This window comes from Chanos chanos, chromosome 2 (genome assembly GCF_902362185.1).
Source record: "Chanos chanos chromosome 2, fChaCha1.1, whole genome shotgun sequence".
Taxonomy (NCBI): domain Eukaryota; kingdom Metazoa; phylum Chordata; class Actinopteri; order Gonorynchiformes; family Chanidae; genus Chanos; species Chanos chanos.
The window spans coordinates 49,632,322-49,657,351 of NC_044496.1; the positions used below are offsets into that span (position 1 = coordinate 49,632,322).

The window sequence follows — 25,030 nt, forward strand, 5'->3', positions numbered from 1 at the left end:
TATTTGTGCAATGGAAGCACCATAAAATATGTCTCTTCATTTTTTTTTTTTTTTGTATTTATGTTCCATTTTACCAATAGTCTGAATTCTAAATTAGAGGTACTCAATCTGTCTGGTTTGTTGAAAAAAAAAAAGAAAAAAGAAAAAAAAGCCAATAGTAGATAGATAGCAATAGATAGGTCGCAGATTTCACTATCTTTATAGTTTCCTGTATTACATTTTTCCATCTGACAGAATTCATTCAACTCTCAAAGAGATTGTCTTATATATATAATACATATACATATATGTGTGTGTGTGTGTGTGTGTGTGTGTGTGTGTGTGTGTGTATGTATGTATGTATGCACACACGCACACACACACATACATACAAGCACTAGACAGATATGAAATAGCTTGATGCAATGCCCTTTGTCTGTAAATTTATGAATAGTCACATTCGTGTCCTGACAAGCAAATTTATGTGAGAAGTCACATGAAAAATTGTCAAAGGCCAACCTATGAATTAAACTCTGGGCAGTTTTGCTCAAAATCAGTTTTCATTGGAACAGTATCTGGTGAGGATACAAACTGTGGAGTTTAGGTGGAGAATTACCACACTATAGACATGTAGCGATATCAGAAGGGGCATCTAGTATTTATCTTTGAATCTGGGAGAAGATTTCAGCAGTTCTTTGCCTCACGAAAGCTCATCCACTGCAGTAGGGGGCGTAAACATCATAAAATGACTAAAAGAAAAAGCAAAGCGTAATTTATTGAACCTCTCGACTCACCGTAGTGCACAATAACACGGAAAACCTAAATTCAAAAGTGTGTCATTCATTCTATCAGTTTTATACATATTTTAGACATTCCTAGCACTCACATTTACATGAAGCGAGAAGGCAGCTGTACGTGTTGTGGAAGTCAGAGCAGTCTATACATCTGCATTAGCCGACACATCGAATAATGACTTCAAGGTAGCTAGGTTAGCTAAGCTGTCAAACTGGTCTGAGAAGAGATTAAAGTTAGTGTTATCTAACAAGGTATCCAGGACCTCAACGCTTTATACTACTTTTTTTTTTAATTCATCACCAACACCCAAAAATCATGAAGCATCAGTTGACATTTGACTAATATTAGACACATATTCGATAGGTTTCACGTTTTTTTTCGTGTACATATTCTGTCTTTTTTTCCCGTTTGGGAGCGTAATACCACAATGAGAGTGAGTTCGTCCGTTTTTGCTTCACTTTGTCTCGTATTTGAAATATGTGGCATCGCTCTTTTCTTAAGAGGGTTTTTCCCAGTCCCCATCAAATCATCCTTCTCAACCAAGAACAGACTGTCTGATTTTCCGGCTGAACCACTAACAGGTAAGAGAGCCTCATTTGAAATATTGTAAGGTTCAGTTAAGGGCAGGTACACAAATAATGTAGCAATTCAGTGAATATTATTGGGCCCTGTTTATTACAGGCGTTCACAACGGTCTCGTTTAATTTATCAGAACATACATTCATCCTTAAACTAAATTCTATCATCTGATTACAGGAAGTGCACCCAACTCCACCAAAATCCCATCACCTTTATTCAAGAAAGTGGTGATTGTTCTAATAGACGCCCTCAGGGAGGACTTTGTGTTTGGGCCCAGTGGAAACAGATTCATGACGTATACTCGACACGTCATTGAACGTGGATCTTCGCATAGCTTTGTAGCCAAGGCCAGAGCACCTACTGTGACCATGCCCAGAATAAAGGTGAGAGAGAGCATCATTCAGCAACAAACTGAGGTGGTTTTGGAGCACAGTACAAAACACTTACATCTCTTTGCATTTATGTTTGGTGGAAAAACAGTAGCATGATATTTCTTTATACAATAATGTGGATGTCACTGTTATTCCAATAACTCTGTGGCATCTGTTATATGATCATATTCATTCTGATGTGGATTTGATATGTGAAACAGGGTGACGTCTTTGAATACTAGGCCTATGTGCTGTAGTTTGTGTTACGTAGCATCTGTAAGTAGAGGTCTTGCAAATCCATGCTATTTAAGTGCTCCATGCAAATAAGTTTGAAAGCCTCTCATTCCATTGTGTGTCATGTTACACTCTTAGAGGCTTGTTTTACATCAGACAATCTGAAAATGTCTGCACAGATAATGTCTGCACAGATAATACCTAATGATATCCTTGTAAATCGTGGTCTTAATTTTTTCAGCATGTTGTATGGCTATATAAAAGCAGGGCTGTATTGCTCCAGTTCTGTGCAATGACTGAAACAGGCTGCTGGATTATTGGATTGTTTATTTCTGTATTTTGAGAATGTCTGGGTTGTTTGTGCGTGGGTGTTTGTAGTCTCAAAAAATATAGAACTCCCCAAAGCTGGCTGCAGAGGAACCATAGTGAGATGAATGCTGAATTACATTTCCCCTAATTCTCCAGCAGAGGGAAGTACAGCCTTAAAAGTCGATACCCCTCTGTCACTGTGGTGCATCCCTTTAACTTACAAGACATGGCCAATTAACCCATATCATAATCTTATTTAAACACAGCCAGTTGACAACCAGAGATTCTGACAGCTGCTCAAATTTTATAACATAGAAAGAGCACTTTTTCAGTGCTAAGAGAGAAGAACTATTCAAAGGGATGAATACTCAAAGGACACTTCAATCAAGTTTAGCATTAAGTATTGCTGCCGTTGTGATTTCTTTTTTTTTTTTTTTTTGACTCAGAGGGAGAAAGATGACTCAGTGCAGCCTCTGGTGTATTTCAGTCAGCCAAGTATCCCGAGTCAGAGGTCACAATTATCTAATGGCAGAACAGCTAAGGAATCTCCCAGTTGGACTGTGTATTATTTATTTATTTATTTTTTTGCCTGTAGTTTTCCAGCTTAGAAATCCTGCTTAGTGGAATACCCCCCTCTTCAGTGTTGTTTACTAATATACAAACACACACACACACACACACACACACGCACACACATATAGCCTGGAATTTTGAATCTTTCATGGTTCTCTCCCCGGGTTGCGTTATCCAATACCCTTGCATCTCTTAAAGGGAAATTTGATAGATATTGTGTGCTGTCCTGAATTAAAACCTTTTTTTTTTTTTTTTAAACATTCAAAACCATTCACCCAAAGTTCCGTCCACATTTTTCTCATGGTCTGCTCAGTGATTTTCTCAGATGCTCATTCATAGAAGTAGACGACAAATTACGCTTCAGTCTTGGGGAATTGCAGTAGTTTCTGAGCAGATTCCGAAATGTCTCAAGGGGTACAATTTAGATGAACTCACGTCATAAACCATCTGTACATAGACCTACTATTTTCAGGTTTCCTGAGTTGTATGATGGCTTTTTGTCTTGTGTATTCCCTTATCCAGCCGTTCTTTGTGTGTGTGTGTGTGTGTGTGTGTGTGTGTGTGTGCGCGCGCGCTTGCGTGAATTTGATTGTGTTTGGATTATTTCATTGTAAGAGGAGAAATTGAGGAGTGACTGAAATGTCTGGGTCATAGAGCAGTCTTCTATTTTACTCTGTTTGCAGCTGTACCTTGTTTTCAGGGTCATTGCCCATTAGTTTTCTATGCTGTCTCTAATACAGAAAACTGAGGACAACATTATGTAAGGGAATCTGGTGATGAACTAAAGAACCTCAGCTTTACTCTCAGTCGTACACAGTAACGTTGTTCTTCTTCTTTTTTTGTAAAGTTTATTTTTCAGTTTCTAAACTATTTCTAAATCTCACTTGTATTTAATATTCCTGAAATGGAAGATTTTTTTTATTTCTGTTCAGAAACACTAAGGGTGTAATGGTATATGAATCTGCATCAAAGCTTTTGGCCTGAGACTTATGGGTTAGTATGTATTGCAGACCAAACACTTCTCTAATGGGCAATTTCTATTAAAGCAGTGCATAAAATGAACACAGGGCATACTGTAATCATCATTTGGACTGTCACCTTTAATGAAATATAGGATGAAAGCCTTAAAAAAAAAAGTGCGTATTTATGCTTATTTAATAAGCTAAAGCAACACAGGCTGCTGTCAGAACACTGTTTCAAAATCCTCATGCTTTTTTGTTTGTTTGTTTTGGGGTTTTTTTTTTCCTCGACAAAGTACGGGCAGCTGTTGCCTGTCAGCCAGCAAATCTGCATCTGACATTTATTTATTTATTTATTTATTTAATTTTATTTTTTCAGCCAAACAAAATCGTGTCTAACTACGACACCAAAGCCCCAATTCGTACCATGAGTTTTGTGTTCTGTTGTGTTCATACAAAAAAACCCCCAAAAAAACACCTAAGAGCTGAACTATGACATGGGAGGAATTGTATTCAATTAGAGTCTGGGTGGAAGAAAAAAATATACAGATATAGTTTCTTTCTCTAACACAGAGAACACTCTAAAAGTTAGTGACATGATATGCTCTCGTTCTGTCTGTAGCCTCCAGCATAGTCTATTGAAAAATAAACATTCATAGGCTAGAAACTGCCATTTTACACTGATCTAAGAGAGGTTCCCCATAGCCACATTCTTACCTTTAACATTACAGGATAAATAGTACAACTGATGTCAGATCAGCATAAAAATTCAACTTCTACCCAAAGCTCCATTCTGTGCGGCATGTACCAGATATCATTCTGTCAGAACAAAGGTTCAGTAACAACAATGCTTGAAAAAGTTCCATTTCTTTTTATGTCAGCAGATGGCTGATAGAAAGCACATCAGGTGAAGATGCAGCGATAGCTGCAGCCCTCCATCTGCGGGTAGATTTTATTTATTTATTTATTTATTTTTTGAGTCTCTTTACGAGTCTTTTGCTGACGTAGTTCAGTAAATCATAAATTCGGAGGATGACAGGAAATGGGCAAATCATGGAAGCCTGCAGCGGTAAAGCTGACCTCTTTGGCCTTGTCTCTATGAGTAACCGAGAGGCTATGAGTCATGGTTCGCAGGAACCTGTTGTATTATCGCCTCTACCATTGCTGATTTTTTTTTTTTTTCATTGTAAGTGCATTCCTGATGGTAATAGAGACCTACATTCATGCTGACCACAATAAGTAGCCTGTGTGGCGTTATTTCAAATGGGGTTTCTAAGATTGCTCATTACAGGTGGTTGTTTGAAATCACTTTCATCTTTATGAACAAATCAATATGTCATAAAAGTTTACAAGGAACAGCAATGATCTTTTTAAAGTTTCTCTGCGCTTTATAGTCTTGACCTGCTGGACTGCTCTGAGGACTACTAGAATGGATTAGCCATGAGGATTGTGGTTGGACGTTATAACTTTACAAGAGGGCTGAATGTAATGTTTCTTGAACAAATCAATCAAAAACATTTTCAGCGACACAACATCTCAAATGTCCTCTTAGAACAAGTGAAAAAAAAAAAATTCTTGATTCTTGCAACAGTAAGATTTTGGCAGGTTGGCTATGAAAACATCTGGTGTTCTCTGCTGGCCAGACATCTTAAATTTTCAGCCTTTGCTTCAAGTTTAATTGATGGAAATTGGTGTTTCTAAGGACGGTAAGTTGTTCTTCTTTCTTTTGCCCAGACGTGGTATTTTCTCTAATCCACTGCTTTATGTTTAGATTGCCAGGTTCATTAGTATTCTTCAAACATGCCCATGGCCAATGGAAATTTTTAGCTTCTGAAGCATTTTTCTTACTCGTCTTGTCTCAAATCACTCCATTTGACACATGAAAAGGAGCGTTGTGGTTGCTAATATATCTCTGAAATGCAGGTCTATCTTTACGTAGGAAGTAAAAAAAAAAGTGTCGGTGGAATAATTTGATACATTTGAAGCTAATCTGTTAGGATATGATTGGAATGATTGAAATATAGAGTGGGAGGGCTGAGACAAGATTTATGTCCACTCGAAACTTGTAGACATGTACTCCTGCATGTCTGTACTATTCTTAAACTCAGTAAGTACCTCAGGCAATGTGCTGGCCATGCAGATGAGATCAGCAGTAGTTTTTTTTTTTTTTTTTTTTGTATTAAAAGTCTTTGAAATGATTGAAAACAGCAAGTTCTACAAATGGATATACATGTAGCCTCGTGTAACTTTATTTGCCTCACTAAGTTTAAGGTAATCAGTTGGTTGTCACAGTTACTTTGAAGACGTTTTAAAACCCTCAGTAAAAGTCAGTGGAAGGCTCAAATCTGTCCTAAAATAGCCCCATCTGCAAACTGATAGACATCTTGTCATTTTATAACAGCCACTGCCGTCACTTGCTCCTCAACCCCTGTCCCTGCTAGCGACAGGTTTCTGATTTGTTGCTCCGGCGTGTGACTCCCTCGAAAACATCTACGGCTTGGATACTGGACGTATCCAGAAAAAAAAAAAAAAAACGGGAGTTATGGGTGGGATAAATTAAGAGATTGGTTAAACTCACACCATCTATGTGACTTTGGTGTGAACTTTGAGATGAGATGATTGGTGAGATCTTTGACAGCTGAGGAAAATGAGGACATGAGTCTCACTTGGTTCTAACACACCTATTACAATTTCAGATATGTCCTCCACGAGCTGTTTTCGTCCTAACCTAAAGGTGATATATTTGATAGAGGACTGGGGGGGGGGTGCTTAAATGTCTGTCATATAGATTCAAGAAGGAAGTTTCACTTTTTTTTTTTTTTTTAGAAAAAGAAAAAAACAAAGGAAAACATTATAAATTGAGGTTTTAGAATGCGTTGCACGTGTCCTCCCGCCCCAAACAATCGGTTTGCCGATCCGTCTCACAAATATTTCCGGGAGTCTAAACTTTTCAGAATGTGAATGATTTGATTTGCTTGTTGGCGTTAGTAAGCACTGTTTTCAGTGATTTTACAGACTCAAAATGTAGAGCGTGCTGTTTATCGCAGGGAGTACATCTGTCCTGAGGCATTCTCCATTACGTGCTGGGTTTGTCTGTTTTAAAGACACCGTATATCTTAGCAGGTAGCACTTTTTGTGGGGGTTTTTTTTTCCCCCTTAGGTAACTCTGCGCTTCAATCTACATGTTTGTTTGCCTGCCAATCACATGCCATCTTTTTTGCGGTGCATGTGCATGTCTATGTATGCATGTGAGAGAATGTGTGCTTAAGATTCTCTTTTGCACAATGATGAAACAGTTGGAAAGAGGCTACTGTACGGTGTTGAGAAATTGCGTTTTCCCACACGTATGTAAACATCATCCATAAATGAGAAGGACATGCACCTTATGTTTATGAGCTCCACAAACACACCTCACGCTTGACTGATTTGGGGTTTATTGGTCCTTGACATCCTGCTAAAGGTCTCAGGAGTCACCAGCATAGCAAAGATCTGGGCCGAGACCTTGTTTGGTGACCATGTGAATTTTAAAATAGGATAAATATGAAATATTCATTGTTTAGCCTTGTTAGATGTTTCTTGCACATTGTTGACTGTGATTGATTCTTCATTTGTTTGACAAATCATTAGATCATTGTTCCTGGCACATCAAACTCCTGATTCTGATAAGTACATTATGGGATCAGCAAACTCATGACAGCAGCACTATGGTAAGAGGTAATGTCAAAGACATTATATTGATTGAAGAATATTGCTCCCACTTGCCCTGGTCTGAAAGCAAGGAAAATTCAACTGCTATTGATTTCTTCTTTTTGAAGTCTTCTACGGAGATTCTCTTATGACAGCAGCAGAATGTCCAGGGAAAGGTCTCCTCCCCCAGTACAACCTTGAAGTGTCCGTTTAACTCTGACTTTGGTGTTTTACATAGCCGACATATCCCAGGAATCCTCCCAATGTACTAAGCTCCCACACTGTATTTACTGTATTCAAGGAGAGTGAAGTTAAACAAACAGTTTGACAACCCCTCTCCAATTGTAACAGAAAATGTAATGACTTTTCTTTAAGAAAAACGCCAGCAGACTATAGGCCTTGAATTATTTTCACAGAGATTAGGTTTGAATGACTCTTGTAACCATACCATAGTTTGAGGGAATTGCTAAGGCAATTCATTGAAAAGCTGTTTTCCATGTGGCTAAGTGTTTTTGCTTCTAGCCAAGCAGCTGGCATTCTAGCAGGTTGTTTGGATCAGTACGGGTAGAATTTAGTCAACAGGCTATTTCAAGTACTTTGCCCTGCCAAATTCCAGTATGGTGCACAGGACAATACCCAGAACAGAAGCCAGAATGTGTATCGCTCATGTGTCACGGAAAGTGTGGCTGCAGCAGCGTCATTAACAAATGTTATTAAACGTTTGGGTTCAAGTGTTGAAATAAGACACACTGAAATGCTAAACTGGGATTTTAGTTTTTTTTTACATCATTATTTGAGAGTTTTGGAATGAGGCTTTGAGTTGGTACATCTGTTGAATTGCATGTGAGTTATACTGCCCACCACAACTTATATGCAGAGTCACATGGATTAGGCTGGAGAGAGAGAGAGAGAGAAGAAGGAAAGAGAGAAAGAGAGCTTGATTGTGAAGGATGGCACCTGTTTTGCACATTAACACGCCGGCCACGGGTTCCTCTCCATGAGACTTGCTCTGGGTTAATTGTGTCTGAACAACCTGTTATGAAAAATCACTGTAATTACGCCAAGGCTGCTTTGTATACTTGTTGTTAGAATCAATATGACGGTGTCGCAGCATGTGACAGTGGAGAGGATGATTATGACTGGCTCTTTGTTTGGGGACGTGTTTACTCCTTTTGATTTGCACACGCTGAATAACAGCTATAGAGAACACTCATCGTTTCATGTAGAGCATTCATCTACCAACATCTCAACGTAAACGACTCAATAAGAGCCATACGGCCTTATGTAATATACTGTTCCTAGGGGGAGAAAAACATAGTGTAGGCTGTTTGTGTACTGGTGATGAATGTTCTGTCTTTGGACTTGGTGTTCTTCCCGCTGTATCTGTTTTGTAGTTGCAGCTTCATGGTGTGAAAATCGCTTACAAATTTTACCTGTGGTTGGCATCAATGGAAGGGGGTTATTGGTAAACACTCCATTATGCGGTTCTGGTTTATTCGTCAAAGCAGTCACACATTAGGGGAGAATGTGAGATGGGCGTTTAAAACGAGGTTTTCGTTGCTATTGCTCCTTTTATGAACATTTCACACAACCCGTAAAAACGGCTTTGTTTTTTTTTTAACTCCTATTTCAGGAAAATGAACTGTACGGTGTGAGTACCTGTTCTGATTGTTCTTATTTGAGCTGTGCTTTCCCTCCACATCCACATCTTCTCTGTGTTCTCCCCTCCAGGCCCTCACCACGGGCAGCATCCCTGGTTTTATCGACGTGGTGATGAACCTGAACTCCCCTGCCTTACTGGAGGATAATTTCATCTGGCAGGCCAAGACAGCCGGCAAGAAGATCATTTTCTACGGGGATGACACCTGGGTACGCCTCTTCCCCAAACACTTCATGGAATTCGACGGCACTACCTCGTTCTTCGTGTCCGACTACACGGAGGTTAGTGATCGTTCCTCATTTCCGAGCGGAAGAGAGAAGATGTGCATGGTCATAAATGGGCAGATTTTTTTTCTTTTCTTTTTCTTTTTTGCAAATGTTGATTTGCTCTCAGTCCCAGCTTCACTCTCCAATCATCATATGTTGAGTTTTTATTCCAAAGGAGGAGTGTGACTTAGGGGGAAAGATATATATATATATATATATATATATATATATATATATATATATAAAAGATCATTTTCTATATTCATTTCACACACACATATATATGTATGTATATACATATATATATATATATATACATATATATATATATATATATATATATATACAGATATATGTATATTCTTTTTTTTTCTGCTATATTTAGAATTTGAAATTGAAAATGGTAAATTGGTTTCTGGGGCTTTTGTTGTGTCCTGACTTTCTGCTTACAGAACCACCAGCAAGTTGCTGTTACTTCATGCCATCTGTTTATGGTAATGGAAGCTCCATGGTGCCAACGCTGCTACTCTACCCTCGTTCAGACTTTGTTGCATGACATTTATGAGAGGCATACGACCTCCTCCTGTTTTATCCCGTAATGAAAACAGAAGGAGGTCATAGTTTTTATCCTGTCAAGATGTTTTATGGCAGCATGTGTTATAAACTGCACTATAGAAAGAAAATTGAATTGAACCGAGGTGAATCGCTGAGTGCGTGTGTGTCTGCGTCTCTCAGGTGGACAATAACGTCACTCGGCACCTGGACAGCACGCTGAAGAGAGACGACTGGGACATTCTCATCCTGCACTATCTGGGTCTCGACCACATCGGTCACATCAGTGGTCCTCACAGCTCCCTTGTCGGACCCAAGCTGCTGGAGATGGACGACATTCTGAAGAAGATCCACGCCTCTCTCATTGCCAGAGTATGTCTGCTCTCTTGCCCTTTCACTCTCGTCTTCGGTTTGTTTTGCGGGGAGCTCTATAAGCTGTCAGGGCGGTGGGGTGGCATGGATTCTGTTATATGGTAAAAAAAAAAAGAAAAGAAGGATCATATTTAATTCTGTTTTTTTTTTTTTGAAATATAGTCTAGAATGTAATTTAAAGAGAAATCAAACTCCATGATCAGAAGATCTTGAGAAAGAACGCTCGACTTAAGAGTAAAGAACAATCATTCCAAAGCGAAGAAGACATGGTATAGACGCTTGGTCGTGACTCTTTTGGGCGACACACTGAGAACGTCTATTACTGCGCTGATGCTAACGAGGAGCAAATATTTTAATTTGTCTCCTGTTCACGTATCTCATTAATCCTCCAGGTGTACCCTGCTTTCTGCTTTCATAAGTACCACCATACTTGACACTATGGTCATTATTTTGAATGAATTATTAAGGGCTTTTACCTATTTTTCTAAGCAAATAACACAGAGAATGGTATCATTAGCCTCATGAATCTTTACTTTACTCCGTCTAACAGTTTTGCCACTCTAGTATTCATTTGATGCTTTGATACATATCAGCCTCTACTCATGGCAAGATGAATCTGAGCTGATGAGTTTGTTTGAACCCCCTGACACCCGCTTCCTTGTTCTTTTTTTAATGAAATCATGCCTGAGACTCTGTTCTCTTAAATTTTTAACAGATGCCAGTCTTCATGCTTTTACTCCCTTTCAGAGTCAATTAGGGGCTTCCTTTCTTTGTTTTCCCCTCCCACCTCTCTCCAGCTCTTTTTCTTTCTTTCTTCCTTTCCTTTCTTTTTTTTTTAATCAATGTTCTAGATAGCTGTAGCCCCCCGGTTAGAGGTCTATCCTAATGCTTTTCCGCTGTTCAGCAAAGAGCTATGTTGTGACCCATATGTAGGGAATGATGGAGTCCCATTGGACCTCTATGCTGTGCTCCGTTCCATAAAACCACTGTGCTTTTTCGGATGATTCTAATACATTACCGACCAAAATATCAACAAATGACAGACAGACAGAATCTCTGATATTTTATTTTGCTTCTTTTTTTTTTTTACCTGCCTCACAATTATAATCTTGTAATGACTGTTGAGATTTTGAAAGGCAGTTGTGAAATGCATAATTACAATGGGTTCAGACATCCCTTTTGCTGCTTAGTAACACGTATCCTGTTCTGCCATACTTTGCTGAGTCTTGACTCTCACTGAGTAATCCATTCTGATGCAGTAGCTTCACTGCAGGTCAAAGTGCAAGGCACAGTGTGTGAAAGAATCTCCCATACCAATGTGTGCATATGCCTGTTAATCATCCTAGATTTCTTTTCAGGTCTGATATCCTCTTCGGTAGATATTTATGACGGGGTTGATAGTGTATGTAAACAGTTATAAAAATTCTGTAAAATGATGTAAAAAAAAAAAAAAAACAAAAGAAGAAGAAGAAGACAGAAGCTGGTTTGGTGGGTATTTGCTCTCCTCTTGTCTGTTTCGTGGCGTGGTCTTTGTCAAATCTCTCTGTGTAAACCCGGGCGTATCATGTTTATTCATGTGCCAGCGAACACCTCACGCACGTGCAGACGGACTCTATCTTTGAATCGCTTGCAGATTGTCCCAGGGAATTCTGTTTTTTTTTTTTCCCAGACATAACATTTTGCAGAAGACAGCTGTTGAATTCAGCTGAGCCTTTTATCACCTCTCCTGAGAATCCGCTAACGGGGCTGGCGCGGAATATTGATTTTTCATTTGCGACTCAGATTAATGATGGAGCTTTGGATTGTGGGAGAAGTGAATGTGAATATGGTGGGACCAGAGATCCCGTCTGTTTCGGCTTTACTCTCAGCGCTTTGGGGAAATCCAGTTCGGAAATGGAGGAGATATGATTAACGTGGATGTCGTCTGTCGCACGTCTTCTGGGATGCAGCGAACGTCCTTTGAGCAAGTTGTTCTCTGGACATTTACAGACTTAATGGAGACGCTATGCACGCCGGCTTCCTGAATAATTGTTCACTCCCCCTCTTCATAAAAGATTTGCAGGAGCTCATCCCTTTTACAGCACATCTCTTTTACAGCACACTCTCTTCAGATCAATTCAATTGATTTTAAATCTAAAATTAATGCAGGACTTTCACAACAATAAATACCACAGAATACTTCACATTTCTGGACTCTCTGTGAACAGCGTGTCTGTCACAATTGCAGTAATTCTGTTGCTTCAAGCCATTAAGAGCAGTTCAGCTGAATGGTGGAAGACTTGAGAACAGGGCTCTGGTGAGGATACAGGAGTCTGGTGAAGCATAGGACAAAGATATCCTGAGAGTACTTTGATGTGACATGATCTGAAACAGTTGCTGTCACATTTTTACTTCTGGTCTTCAGGGGTTCACCTGTGCAAAAGAAAGATATACAGAAAGAGATGTCTACGTTCACCATTATTTATTCTCTTCAGAGATTTTTGAAAAAGAAAACGTAGTCTCCATCTTCACTCAGTAATTTTCTTCACCTACTCTTTTTTAACTCTGTACACTCAGTTGCACGCGCTCTCTCTCTCTCTCTCTCTCTCTCTCTCTCCCCTGCCTCCCAAACCCACTGGTGGCATGAAAGCATTAGTTCTGAAACAAGATCATAAAGACTCCCTGTTGCACTGCGGATAGTTTTTACCACTACTCCCAGGTTTTTAGTCAGGAATAATTGCCTGTATTCTTCAGTGCCTTTCAAAGGTTGACAAAAATGCTTTGTTGACACATTTAGCTACCGAGCCCAGGGCACAAAGGAAGCTGGATGGCAGTATCCCCTAAAGGGAGTCATTTAACATTTGAGCTGGAGAAAGGATGGTGTTGATGGCTCTTTAAACACTAGGCATCAGAAATTTATGCAGTACTACAGATGCCATAGGCGGCTGATATTTTACTTATCAGTCTCTTGGACTTCTAATTCATCCTGTCTTTCGATTACAAATTTACTCTCGCTGTCTGTTATTGTTGCCCCTGTGAGAGGAGACTTAATATTTTTTTTCTTGGCATTTTCACTCATTGCAACATTCTATGAAAAGGATAAAGTATTAGATAGGTCAAATTGAAAATTAATTTTTAAATAGCTTCTGAGCTGCTCAGTCTTGATGGCGTGGTATTTTGTGCTTACGATCATTTCAGCATTTTTTTTCTTTCCCTCCACCCAGCGGTGCCTTAACGTGGTAGCATTCAGATTCGATCAGCAATTAGCACATTATTTGTTTTCATCTGAGCATTCTGTTTGTTCTCAGTTGGGGAAAACAATGCCTAATGGATTTCTGTCTTTATGAATTAGCATTTTAATTTGTTAAGCAGTATGAGTTTTTTGGTTATCTCTGTTAATTAAGAGCTGTGGTTAATTTTATTTCTCATGTTCACCATAGCTACTGAATACTTTGGATACCATTAGAAGGGATGATTGAAAATAACTTAAAAGCTATTCAGTGTGTTTAGGCTTAAAGTCACTAACCCGGGCACTCTGTTCAGTCAGTCTCGCTCTGATCTCAAAGTATCACATGTAAACATGTCACTTTAAAAGCATGGCTATCGAAATGATGCTGTTTGCAGCTGTTATTGACTCTCATCTCATCCTGAGTAGATCACCTGCGAATGGGAAACTTTATTTGTGTGTTTTATGCATTTAATTTTCAGCACGAGCAAATGAATTGTTGCCACTGGCATTCTTAGTCATTGCTGTCCATGGCGTAAATTTTTTTCAGGCTCATGTGTAAGTTTGGTAGAAAGTATATTTCTTGTAAAGTTTAAAAAAAAAAAAAAAAAGTTTAATCTATATTTCCAGTGGAAAAGCAAGTTACAGAAATTTTGACCTTTAGTTTTGACCACATAGGAAATTGAAAAGAGTTCTTTTGATGAATGTGAGTCATAAGGTAATTTTATTAGCAAGTAAAAAGGGATAAATGTTCCCCTCTTTGGCGTGTCGTAAAAGCCTACCGACAGTCCGTATCAGTGTTTTTACAGCATTCTAAGTCCTGGTTTCTTATTTTGCCAGCACCACTGATAGATTTGAGCAGTGTAACTCACTTTCATTAAGTGTATTTCTGCACCAGCTGCTTGAAATTTCCTAACATTCCCTCTCTCTGCCTCTGTGTCTTGTCTTGTCCTCTCTCTCTCTCTCTCTCTCACGCTCTCTCTCTCTCTCTGTCTCGCTCTCGCTCTCACTCTCTCTCTCTCTCTCTCTCTGTCTGTCTTTCTGTCTCTCTCTGTCTGTCTGTCTGTCTGTCTCTCTCTCTCTCTATCTCGTGCTTTGTCTTTCCCTCCCCTGTGCATTTCTTGAGATTTAATGGTACAAAAGTCAGAAATCATTGACTGAAAGTCAAAATCATTTAACAGCATTTTTAAGCCTTCAGCCATGTACGGTCAACAGCACTTGAACTAAGTGCTATTTCCAGAGTGTCTGACTTTAAAAAAAAAAAAAAATTGATATCTATTGTCAAAATGCAGTCTCTTGCTGCAGCCTCTTCTTGAGTTGTGTGTCCCACTTCTGACAAGTCCCACTTCTGACAAGGCTTTCCCTCCAGTGCGGTGGGTGAATTATCACTCATTGCATCTTGTGCTGCCTCACTGGAGCACTCCAGTACTGCAAGACAGTAGCCCTGGGTATTGGTGTTTTTTGTTGTGTGGTTGTAGCTGAGTGGTTCAGGTGATGGGCTAGAAATCCACTGGGCTCTCCCTAAATGGAGGTGCCTCAAACCTGCCAGCTACATGCTTCTGCTTTTCTCTAGACCTTAATCGAGCCCTGCCGGTTTCAACTGAGAAGATGCATTGTGTTGGCCTTGGATTTATATGGATTTAGATAGGGGATTTTGCATAACGCTTGGCAGCACCAGGATGCCTGCTAACAAGGTCCTGCATTCATGCCCCTGATGGTGTGGGTTTGAATTCCCTCTTCTGACAAGGGTTTACCCTCTGCTACAGTGGCTTAATTTCATATTGGCCAACAGCAATGTTGGCTGTGTTCTTGGCCATGTCATCTGCTGGTTGTGGTGGAGTAGTTAATATAATGAACTACAAAACTGTATCAGATAAACTAGTTTGCTTTGTCAGAGTTCTGCTCTACCGGAAGTCTGGGTTCAAATCCCACCACTAACAAGGTTCCCCCCGAGAGCCCAGTAAGGGTCACATTTCTCATGTCAGCTTGTACTGTCCAGACTGCTCTGTGCTACCTCACAACAGAGCTTTTAACAGCTGATGTGGCATAACTTGTTCGTGGAAGCAGTAGTTGCATTGCATTTGAGAACTTGAAACCCATTGCTCACCTGTCTGGGGTCCTCGAGTGATTTTATGAGGAGGATAGGATTCGCTCACAAACTGAAGTCACCAGTACCAGCATTTCCACGAGTTTTCAGGTACACGTCACGGGCCGACAAGGGCTTTGCCTCCACTTTTGCATCTGAAACAATTTTCTGCAGATTCATGCAATAGCTGCAGCTGAGAAGTTAAGGTGACAAGACTTGAAATCCCTTGGGGTCTCAGTGGAGGTTTTTTTTTTCTTTCTTTTCCTTTGCAGTTAAGTGTAAGTAAAACTGCCACAAAACTCTTCTTCACTGTCTCAAGTGAATTTATGGAACGCTGTCCCATCTGTGCAGGAATGCAGATGTCTAGTTTTGTCAGTGTTTTCCCCCAGCATCCACAAACTTTGTTCTGTGTGCTTGAGAAAACTGACACAACACTGTGTTCAGTACTATGATTCACTCACACACACACACACACACACTCTCAAACACTCACTCACACACACACACACACACACACACACACACACACACACACACACACACACACTATCTTTCTCCTCCAACCTAACCACCTGTCCTTTTTGATTCTCTTTCTCTGTATCTCTCCTCTTCGTATGCACCAAACAATAGCTGGATTTACATCACCTTATACCTTTTTTATTCTTGTGCAGATTATCCATTCTTTCTGTTCCGGTCTCCGTCACTGATGCTCTCTCTGCTTCTTCTCATCCACTATGAGCTCTGATGCCCATCGACCTGCCACACAAATGAGGACATTGATTTCTTTGTTGTTATCAGTCAGAAAAGGCGGATATTCTTCCGACCCTCAAATAGAGGCTCTCATTTGAGGTTGTACACAATGGAAATAGCAGGGCCAAAGGGATTCATTCCGTCAAACGCAATTGCTTTCCCTTCTTCCTTTTTTCACTCCGACTCAGTATCAGGCTCGGGGAGCTCCACATGAAATTGAATCCTCGCAAAAGGATTCGCAAGCTTTGGAAACCAAAATCCTCAACATTGCGTGAGCAAATTGCAAGAGCTTAAGAAATCCGGTTATGCCCACCCAGACAAACAGCATACAGTATAAATTGCGATACTTAGCAAATAAGCAGGAAATTCATGGTTGAATTTCAATGCATGTCCTCTTTTTTTTTTTTTTTTTAGTGCTTAATGGCTCTCTGCCTCATTGTGTAAGATGTAGGCTGCTCTACAGCGGCGGACCTAATTTATGTCTTAGTTATGTAGATCCCATTTTAAGCGTAAAACCCAAATAACATTCATGTACTAGACAAAGTACAGAAAGTTACCATCCACTGAGATTTTGTTATTCTTTTTTTTCTTTTTTCATATTCTTTTTTCACATATAAAAATGTTTTTCTGGATGAGGTGTGTTTTGTTTTCTATTGGGAGTTTGTTATATTGACAAAAAAAAAAAAAAAAAACCCCACTGTAAAGACCTGCTTATTGTGCATTTCCAAAGCCTGGAGGAAGACTCAAAGTGTGTTTGTGAAAATGATATGATTGATCCCGTCCTTACGCCCCCTCCCCAAAAAAAAAAAAAAAAAAAAAAAAAGCTCAACAGGAAAATCCTGACAGACTCTCTGAATATTTTAACATCACTACCTGAATATTTCCAAATCGTCTTTCATTTTGTGCAGAACGCAGAACTTTGAATGTGTTTTGAAGCTGTGGAACAATTGAACTGCTGCTGTGCCCTCAGAGTTTTGTTGATCTATTGAGAGTCGCTGAACTGTGAGATCAAAACATTTCGATTCTGAATCTTTTATTCCACCTCTCTGTGCAATATCTCATTTCCTTTCCCTGTTTTTTTCTTTTTCTCTCTCTTCTTTTTTTTTTTTTTCCTTTCCAGCCTTCCTGTCTGGTGCTCATAACCTTTTCATGCAGATGTCAGGATTTGCATGACTAATGGGATCTGTAAATAGAACATTTTTAGTGTTGTTATTCGTCAGAGCTTTTGTTTCATCATACACACACACACACACACACACACACACACACACGCACGCAGCCACACATGCGCGCACACGTGGTGGCGTATCTCTGTGAGTTGAGCACACCGATTCTTTTTTTTTCCTCTGAAGTCTTCTTTGAGAAATGCCCTCAGTAATATTAAGGTGAGAGGGAGGACAATGCCATCTTCCATCCCTATAGTATTCCCTAGTTTTCTCTCTCAGAGACAGTTTGACACAGGGTCAACCTTTTTCTTAAAGCGTCCTGTTCTTCTAAACCCAGAGGTAATGTCAGCAATTTACATTGATGGCCAAATCCTGGCCCTTACATCTGTATCTTCTTCAGTAAAAAGATGACTACATAAGGAAACGGATACAGAAAATATAGTCGGAGAAACATCCAAATCTCGTCACTCTTGGAGCAGAACTGGGATAGACTTTGTACTTTAAAGATACTGCTATCTCTTGAGTTGTTAGAATATAGACAGTTTCATGTTGCTCTGAGCTATCTGTGGCTAAAAGAGTGAGGACAAGGATTCAAGTGTACGTACGTTTCTGTGGTAACAGATGACAGCTCCTGGAATGCTGCATCTTAAGCCACTGCAGAAGCTATAGTTAGAAGCTGAAAGAACATACTGATTTTTATGTATTTATTTATTTATTTAGTCCACTTCTTATCCCCTCCCTATTATAGACTGCAGTAAAGGGATAGCCCAGTAGTGGATGATAAGGCTCCTTTTTTTTTTTTTTTTTTGCCGCCTGGTACTCGTCAGTCTTCCTCACTGACAGGCTCTAATGGTGTCCCTACCTTGCGCCGGCACCGTCAGGTCACATGTCAAACAAATGGCTCCCGCCCTCACGCCCTCGCTGCAGCCAACAGCTGGCTTCTGGAGCGCTGTTTAATCAGACATACAAATTACCTGGCCTTCAGGAGCTTTCCAAACATCCAAGGCCATGTTCCAGGCTTAGGCTATGCCACTTAAACATTGATCAAAGTCAACATTGGTGTTGGTAATGCTGAGGGCTTCCAGTCAGTAAATTCATTAGATTTGATCAGGTAGAGCTTTCACTTCTGCCAGCCACGCAAGCAGGTAAACTGAATGCCATGCAACCGTTTTAACACCTTGGAACTGATTCTCAATGCCTACTTAACATGGTTGTTTTTGGGGGGTTTTCGGGGTATTTTTTTTAGCTTATGCAAAACCAAATACAAAACCTAAACATGTGAGCAGTTTTAAATCTGCACAAATGATATTAGTAAATCTGGCCGTTTTAATGGTACTTCTCCAATCCTGCTAAACATGCTGGATAAGAACTGTGATGATGGCCAAACCCTCAATATGTAAAAATATCTATAGAACCCATTCTTTCATTATGTTTCACAAATATTTCTGTTTTATGTTCACCACGTATAGTTCTAGCCAGCTTAGTTTTCAGTACCAGCTTGTGGTTACCAGTTCACTCTCTACTAATATCCCCTTTTGGGTGTACTAGTTAGCTACCTAACTCTGTTAGCAAGACTAGCTATTAGCCATCAGCTCTCCAACTCAGCGAGGGCTCCCTTTGGAATAGGTATCGCAGCTCAGTTCTCGTTAGCTGCGCTGGCCTCGTGGCGCGGGAGCGCTGTGTGTGGCACGGAGACATGACGATGAGTGGGCCTTTGAAGTGAAACGGAGCTGATCATCATGCTGTCCCTCAGGAGGAAGCGAGAGGGGGAAAAAGTGAGCTTGGCCATCATGGCTCTTAGAGGAAGTCTGTTTCGCTCCATTAGAAGAGAATGCCTGCCTGACTGCTCGACTCTGAAGCCACTGTTTCCATTATCCGGGCCTATACGGGCCAATCTCACAAAAATGCTTCTCTTCATTCCCAAGTAACACATGGTGTACTCGGTAATGCGTGGGATGGAAAGAAGGATTTGGTATGTAGAACACAGTCGAGAGTGAAATGAATCTCCGTGGATAGAGTTGAAGGATTGTGCCGTTTTGAATGTTATCCTGAATCCTCCTTTGGTTGGTCCGTTCCTCTGATATCGAGAAGTAATTGCTTGTGTGCTGTCCGTTGATGTGAAATGATTGTTGACCGGCCACTGTTTCTATTTATTTCCCTCTGTGCTGTAGGAGACAGAGGGGAGTTTGCCTAACCTGCTGGTCCTGTGTGGGGATCACGGCATGTCAGAAACTGGCAGTCACGGCGGATCCTCAGAACCTGAGATCAACACTCCACTGGTCCTCATCAGCCCTGCCTTTAAGAGGAAAGGTCAGTGAGTATCACTCTCATTGACAAATATCCATTCATTCCACTCTCTTCCTATAAATAATGAATGGACTGGTAATGAGTCACAAATTCTCAGCTGTGCACAGAGTTAACAAGTAAGTTTAAGACTGGTAAAAAAGACAAGCCAGTGTTTTTTTTTTTTTTTTTTTTTTAATTCTAATCTTTCAAACATTTCTGTCGGGCTGATGTATGAGCCAATATAGTAATTTGCTTGGCCTCTTTGAGAACTGGAAATTAAAGCCCGGCCCCTTTCACACACACATCTTCTGGTTCTAATGCATGCCTCGAATCAAAGGACTGTTTTTTTTTGTTGTTGTTGTTGTGGTGGTTGTTGTTGTTGTTTTTTTTAGTTTTTTGGAGTTTTTTTTGCAGATGAAAAGCAAACTAAAAGCTTGTTCTCTCTCTCTCTAAAGATGACTTGCTCTGTCAGACTCAAAGCTATCCCAAAACAAAAATAGTCCTGAAACCGGAGGCGTAAGACTGCTGGAAGATTACGCCATGCATCTAAACTTCCTTCAATTTAGGAAAGATTCTTTAGGAAAGCACTAGAAAGGCCGCACTCATTCAAACAAGCAGAAATGACCCCGCTACAGTTACCATACATCTAACCTGGCCCAAAAAGCACACTCATCCATGGAACAGAATCTACAACACTCGCGCAGTCTATCTGAGCGCCTTTCTCACAGGGGAAATGGTGTCAGTATTACTATCTGAATGGAGATGTGCCTGCCGTAATTTTCACCTCCGGCTTAATTTCGTATACGGTGACTCGCGGGGTTATTTTATGCTCCGCGTTCTTTTTCATCACACACGAGTTAACACACGTCCGGTAATTTCAGGCAGTAACTTGCCCCTGTTACCCAGCATGAAAATGGATTAATGCGCGTTGAATCTGGTGCATAATTGATTATGAATTGTGAATTAGTGATGAAACGCACGCGCAAAGCATCGGGCTGTATCTGGCTGACAGTGTACGTATCTTCTCATGCTAACGTGTTGTATTAGAAGACCGTTGAGTGTAGAAATCGGATGTCTTGGCACAGCACGAGAAACACTCATTAGCGTCTCCTTGCTCCTTGACGAATGTGTGGAACAGAAGTGCATGTGTCTGCTCTATTCTGGGCTGTTAGAGGAAGGTGATAATTGTTTCTTTTTCGGTCCCCCACTATTTTTGAGATTTATCTCGCATGCACACACACACACACACACACACACACACACACACGCACGCACGTACAAAAGCATAGCCTACTTTAGTCAGAGATAAACTGCTCTTTCATTTCACACTCTCTGGAAGATGATGTTTTAGTTCTTTTATGTGTTGAGGTTTGTGCTGGGAATTTAACTATACTGAACTGCTGAGACCTTTTTATGCTCGCTGTTTTGACTAAAACTGATGAAATGTAATTATGTAAATGATTTTAGCAGAGAGCTTGTGGGTCATACATATTTTTAGCAATATTATAATCATTCTGACCTGACCCTTGCGTCTCTGTTTGTATTTATCTATGTCTGTGTGTAGATCTGTTTGTCTTTATCTGCTTTCTGTGTATTTGTTTGCTTGGTGTGTGTGTGTGTGTGTGTATGTGTGTGTGTGCGTGCAACTGCCTTTGTACATTTTATCTTTGTGTTTGTCTGTGTCTGTGTTTGCCTTTGTCTGTGTATCTTTGTGTTTGTGTGTATCTGCTGGTCTTATCTGCGTGTCCATTTGAAATGTGTGTCTCTCTCTCTCTCTCTCTCTGTGTCTCGTAGCGGGTTGGGAGAAACCAGGCACTCTGGAGCAGGTTGACCTGGCCCCTACGCTGGCCCTGGCTCTGGGTTTGCCCATATCTCAGAACAGCGTTGGTCGGCTCATCCCTGCCGTTTTTGAAGAGACATCACTGAGAGATCAGCTTCGTTACTTCCATCTGAATGGCTTTCAGCTCAGTGCCCTGCTCAGAGACAGCACGCCCGACTATCACAAAGGTCAGTTTCACCTCGAGTCTCACAGCCCACATCAAAGCACAACACGCACCCAAACTATTATTTGTCTTGTCATGAAAAATCAAACAGACAGAAAAGAATGCTGCCGATATTTTCAGAAGCACAGAGTGGAACTTTGTACATCTGACATTTAACTTTTTTTTTTTTTTTTTTAATAAATTCAGTTTATGTAAATCATTTTTTAACTGAGATTTGTTCTTTTTTTTTTTTTACTATTATTCCTAAAATGAGCAGTTGATTTTTAGATTGAAGCATTGCAGAGATTCGTGACAAATATGATGAAATGCCTGTCATTTATTTTGTGAAATGCAGTCAGATGTCAACCCTGTGTTCTGATGGCAAGAAAAGCTTTGCATCTAAAATTCGTTTTTTTTTTTTTTTTGTTCCATTCGATTCAATTTCTTTCCCACTGCGTGTTTTACAGTCTTTGTGATATAGCATTCACAGTATCCCAAGCTTGAAATCGGGAGTCATGGATTCTGCCTTTGGAATCCTGCAGATCCATATAAATAGAGGGTTGGTATCCAAAAACTCAATTCAAAACGCTGTCTGTTGGGGAAGCAGAGAACTTGCCCCCCGTTCCCTCCTCAGAAACACAATCACATCCCTCCTCAGTGGGGATCCTGTCTCCTGTCGCCGAGCCTCCTATCTCTCTGAGTCATTCCTCTCACAGGCTGAGAGAGAGAACGAGAGAGAGGGATTATCCCTCGTTCACAAATAAACCTTCCAGCTTGACACTAGACTTCCCCAAGCACATGAGTGGTGTCTGTATGTATGTGAGTGTGTGTTCTTGTGTGGGCGGAATGTTTACACTGGGTCGCATTAGGTGATTGTGTGTGTGTGTGTGTGTGTGTGTGAAGGAGAGATGAGAAGAACATAAAGGAGAATGGTGGCACGAAAGCATTTTATAGCAGCTTATTGATTAAATGATCTCATTTAGGCCACGTGTATCTATCCTTCCCACGCATATGTTTGCTTTAAATCCCAGTTCCTCCAGCAGATGCTGCAACAGTGCATAGTTAGAGCGTTATTCATGGAATTACCGTGGGGACGTAACGATACACGTATTTATATCATACCACACGGTACACAGACTCTCAGTCTGTTCACACTGTGAGACCAAAACTATTTCACAAAATGTTAATAAGATGTATTAAATATGTAGCGGCTCACAAAGATTGTACTTTATGCATTTCCAAAATGCTAATGAAACCATCGGCTAGCTGAACCCACACGCGCCTAAATTACGGCGACAGAATGACGGGTTATAGATGACATTTTTAAAAAATGCACTTTCAGAATAAAGGAGTTTTTGAATGGTTAAAAAAAAAATGCGGCATTTTCCACCCTGCAGTTTGCTGTAATAAAGAACAGGACCAGACTTAAGGCTAATTAAAGTTGTCAAAATAGCTTTTTATGGGTTAGGGGGTGGGGGGGGGGGGGGGGGGGGGGTGCGGGGGGTGTTGTTGTTGATTGTAAGCCACAGTAGGTTTGCAGTTAATTGACAGTGGATTTGCTTTCTGAGAAATGGGCATCATTTAGTTTTGTTGAAGATAATTGGTAAGAGCTTTCACTTTATTAGCAGATATTGCAATAGAGTGTTATTCATGGAGGCACTGTCTGCTAGTCTTTTTCTCAGTGTGTACAGAACATTCATTAGAAAACTGGACTTTAATTCAGACAACTTCTGCAGTACACAAAGAGGAAAGATCACCGGATACACATCAGACCTGTTTTTTTTTTCTTCAAAGATTCGGTCACTGCATCCTGTCACAAACATGCCTTAGGGAAGCTGTGACGTGTTAATTTACCTGTTATCAGTTATTTCCATAAAATAGTTTATGTAAAAAAGCATGTTTCTCTATGCTGTGGGGAAAAAACAGTAATTATGGATGAGACCACTCAGGTAAAGGCCTAGAAAAGCATTATGAGAGCTAATGAATGCTAATGCTGCATATATTATTAATGGGCTGAACATTCAGAGATTTGGCAGTGACAAGTACTTTTAGAAATTCTTTTCAGGAGTCAGCAAAGATATTGTCATGAATCATTTATTCTCTGTTTGGCACATTTATACTCTTTAATAAGTAATGCTACAGATTGTCTATAATGATTTGTAGCTTCTAATGTTCCCAAACAAATACAAAAAAAACCCCAACCTAAAACAATTTTTCCCTGATCTTTTTAAAGTATAATTTTCCCGCAAATTGACAGAGCATTGTATTTTGAGTGTGTGTGTTTTGTGTTTGTGTTTGTGCCATGCATGCTTGTCAGTGTACGTAATCTGTGCTATGTGGTGCGTGTAGGCTTTCTCTTCTTAGCGTGTATATCGTGCTATCAGGGGAGGAGAGATGAGCTGTGATCAAAGCAGTTGATTCAAACCTTGTGAATGTAAAACAAGCCCTCAGGCTCTCATACATGCAATCACTCTACTCTCTCTCTCTCTCTCTCTCTCTCTCTGCCTCTGCATCTGTGTGCTTCAGACCAGCTTCAGTGACACTCAGAATTCCCATGCCCTTGCGTGTTTAAATTTGTCAGAAGGGACAGACCCTCTCTCAGTGTCAGGCAATGGAATATAGGATGTGCCTGTCAGCCTACTTCCTACTGATGAGTCGTGAAGGTTAGAATCAGTCAATCTTTGTGACTAACCTGAAATTATGATGATAAATCAGATGTAATTTCAAGAGCTGGGAGTGCTGCTATACTAGTTTGTTGATTTCTAATCCTCAGTTATTTTTGGATAGAGTGTTTTAGAAGGGTTTTTTTTATTTTTTTATTAAAGGGTGAATAACGGGCAAAAATGGTTAGGGTTACACTTTAATTGGACAGTCCGCCCACAGAGGGTTTATAGAGTACATTTGACGATTCAAGAACATACCTACATATTTTCAGAGCAATTTAGTTGAACTTCAGCTACGGTTAGGATTAAGGTTAGGGTCAGTCTATACTATACAAATGTTCAATGGACTAAAATACATACACATATTCAACAAACAATTGGTAAACCATATTGTTAATCTTGTTGAACATTCTAATGTTCAACAATGTATATACAAATGGTTGAATCTCAACTAAGCTGCAGCTTATTCATGTTGAATTGTTACAAATACCCTGGAAACCCTTTGTGGGTGTTAGGTGCTATATCATATTATTCCCTTTTTCACTTCATTGTGAAA

At 40.1% G+C, this 25,030-nt stretch overlaps 1 protein-coding gene across 2 annotated transcripts in view; it reads left to right on the top strand.

The window, feature by feature from the left end:
* Positions 1 to 1,201: 1,201 nt before the first annotated feature.
* pigg (phosphatidylinositol glycan anchor biosynthesis class G (EMM blood group)) overlaps positions 1,202 to 25,030 on the top strand; it is a 55,900-nt gene continuing 32,071 nt past the window's right edge. For both annotated transcript variants that reach the window (XM_030766393.1, XM_030766394.1), the window contains exons 1-6: positions 1,202 to 1,355; positions 1,531 to 1,736; positions 9,218 to 9,427; positions 10,148 to 10,336; positions 19,715 to 19,853; positions 21,624 to 21,836. In XM_030766393.1, coding sequence (XP_030622253.1) covers positions 1,202 to 1,355; positions 1,531 to 1,736; positions 9,218 to 9,427; positions 10,148 to 10,336; positions 19,715 to 19,853; positions 21,624 to 21,836 — 1,111 coding nt within the window. The remainder of the gene's footprint in view (positions 1,356 to 1,530; positions 1,737 to 9,217; positions 9,428 to 10,147; positions 10,337 to 19,714; positions 19,854 to 21,623; positions 21,837 to 25,030) is intronic.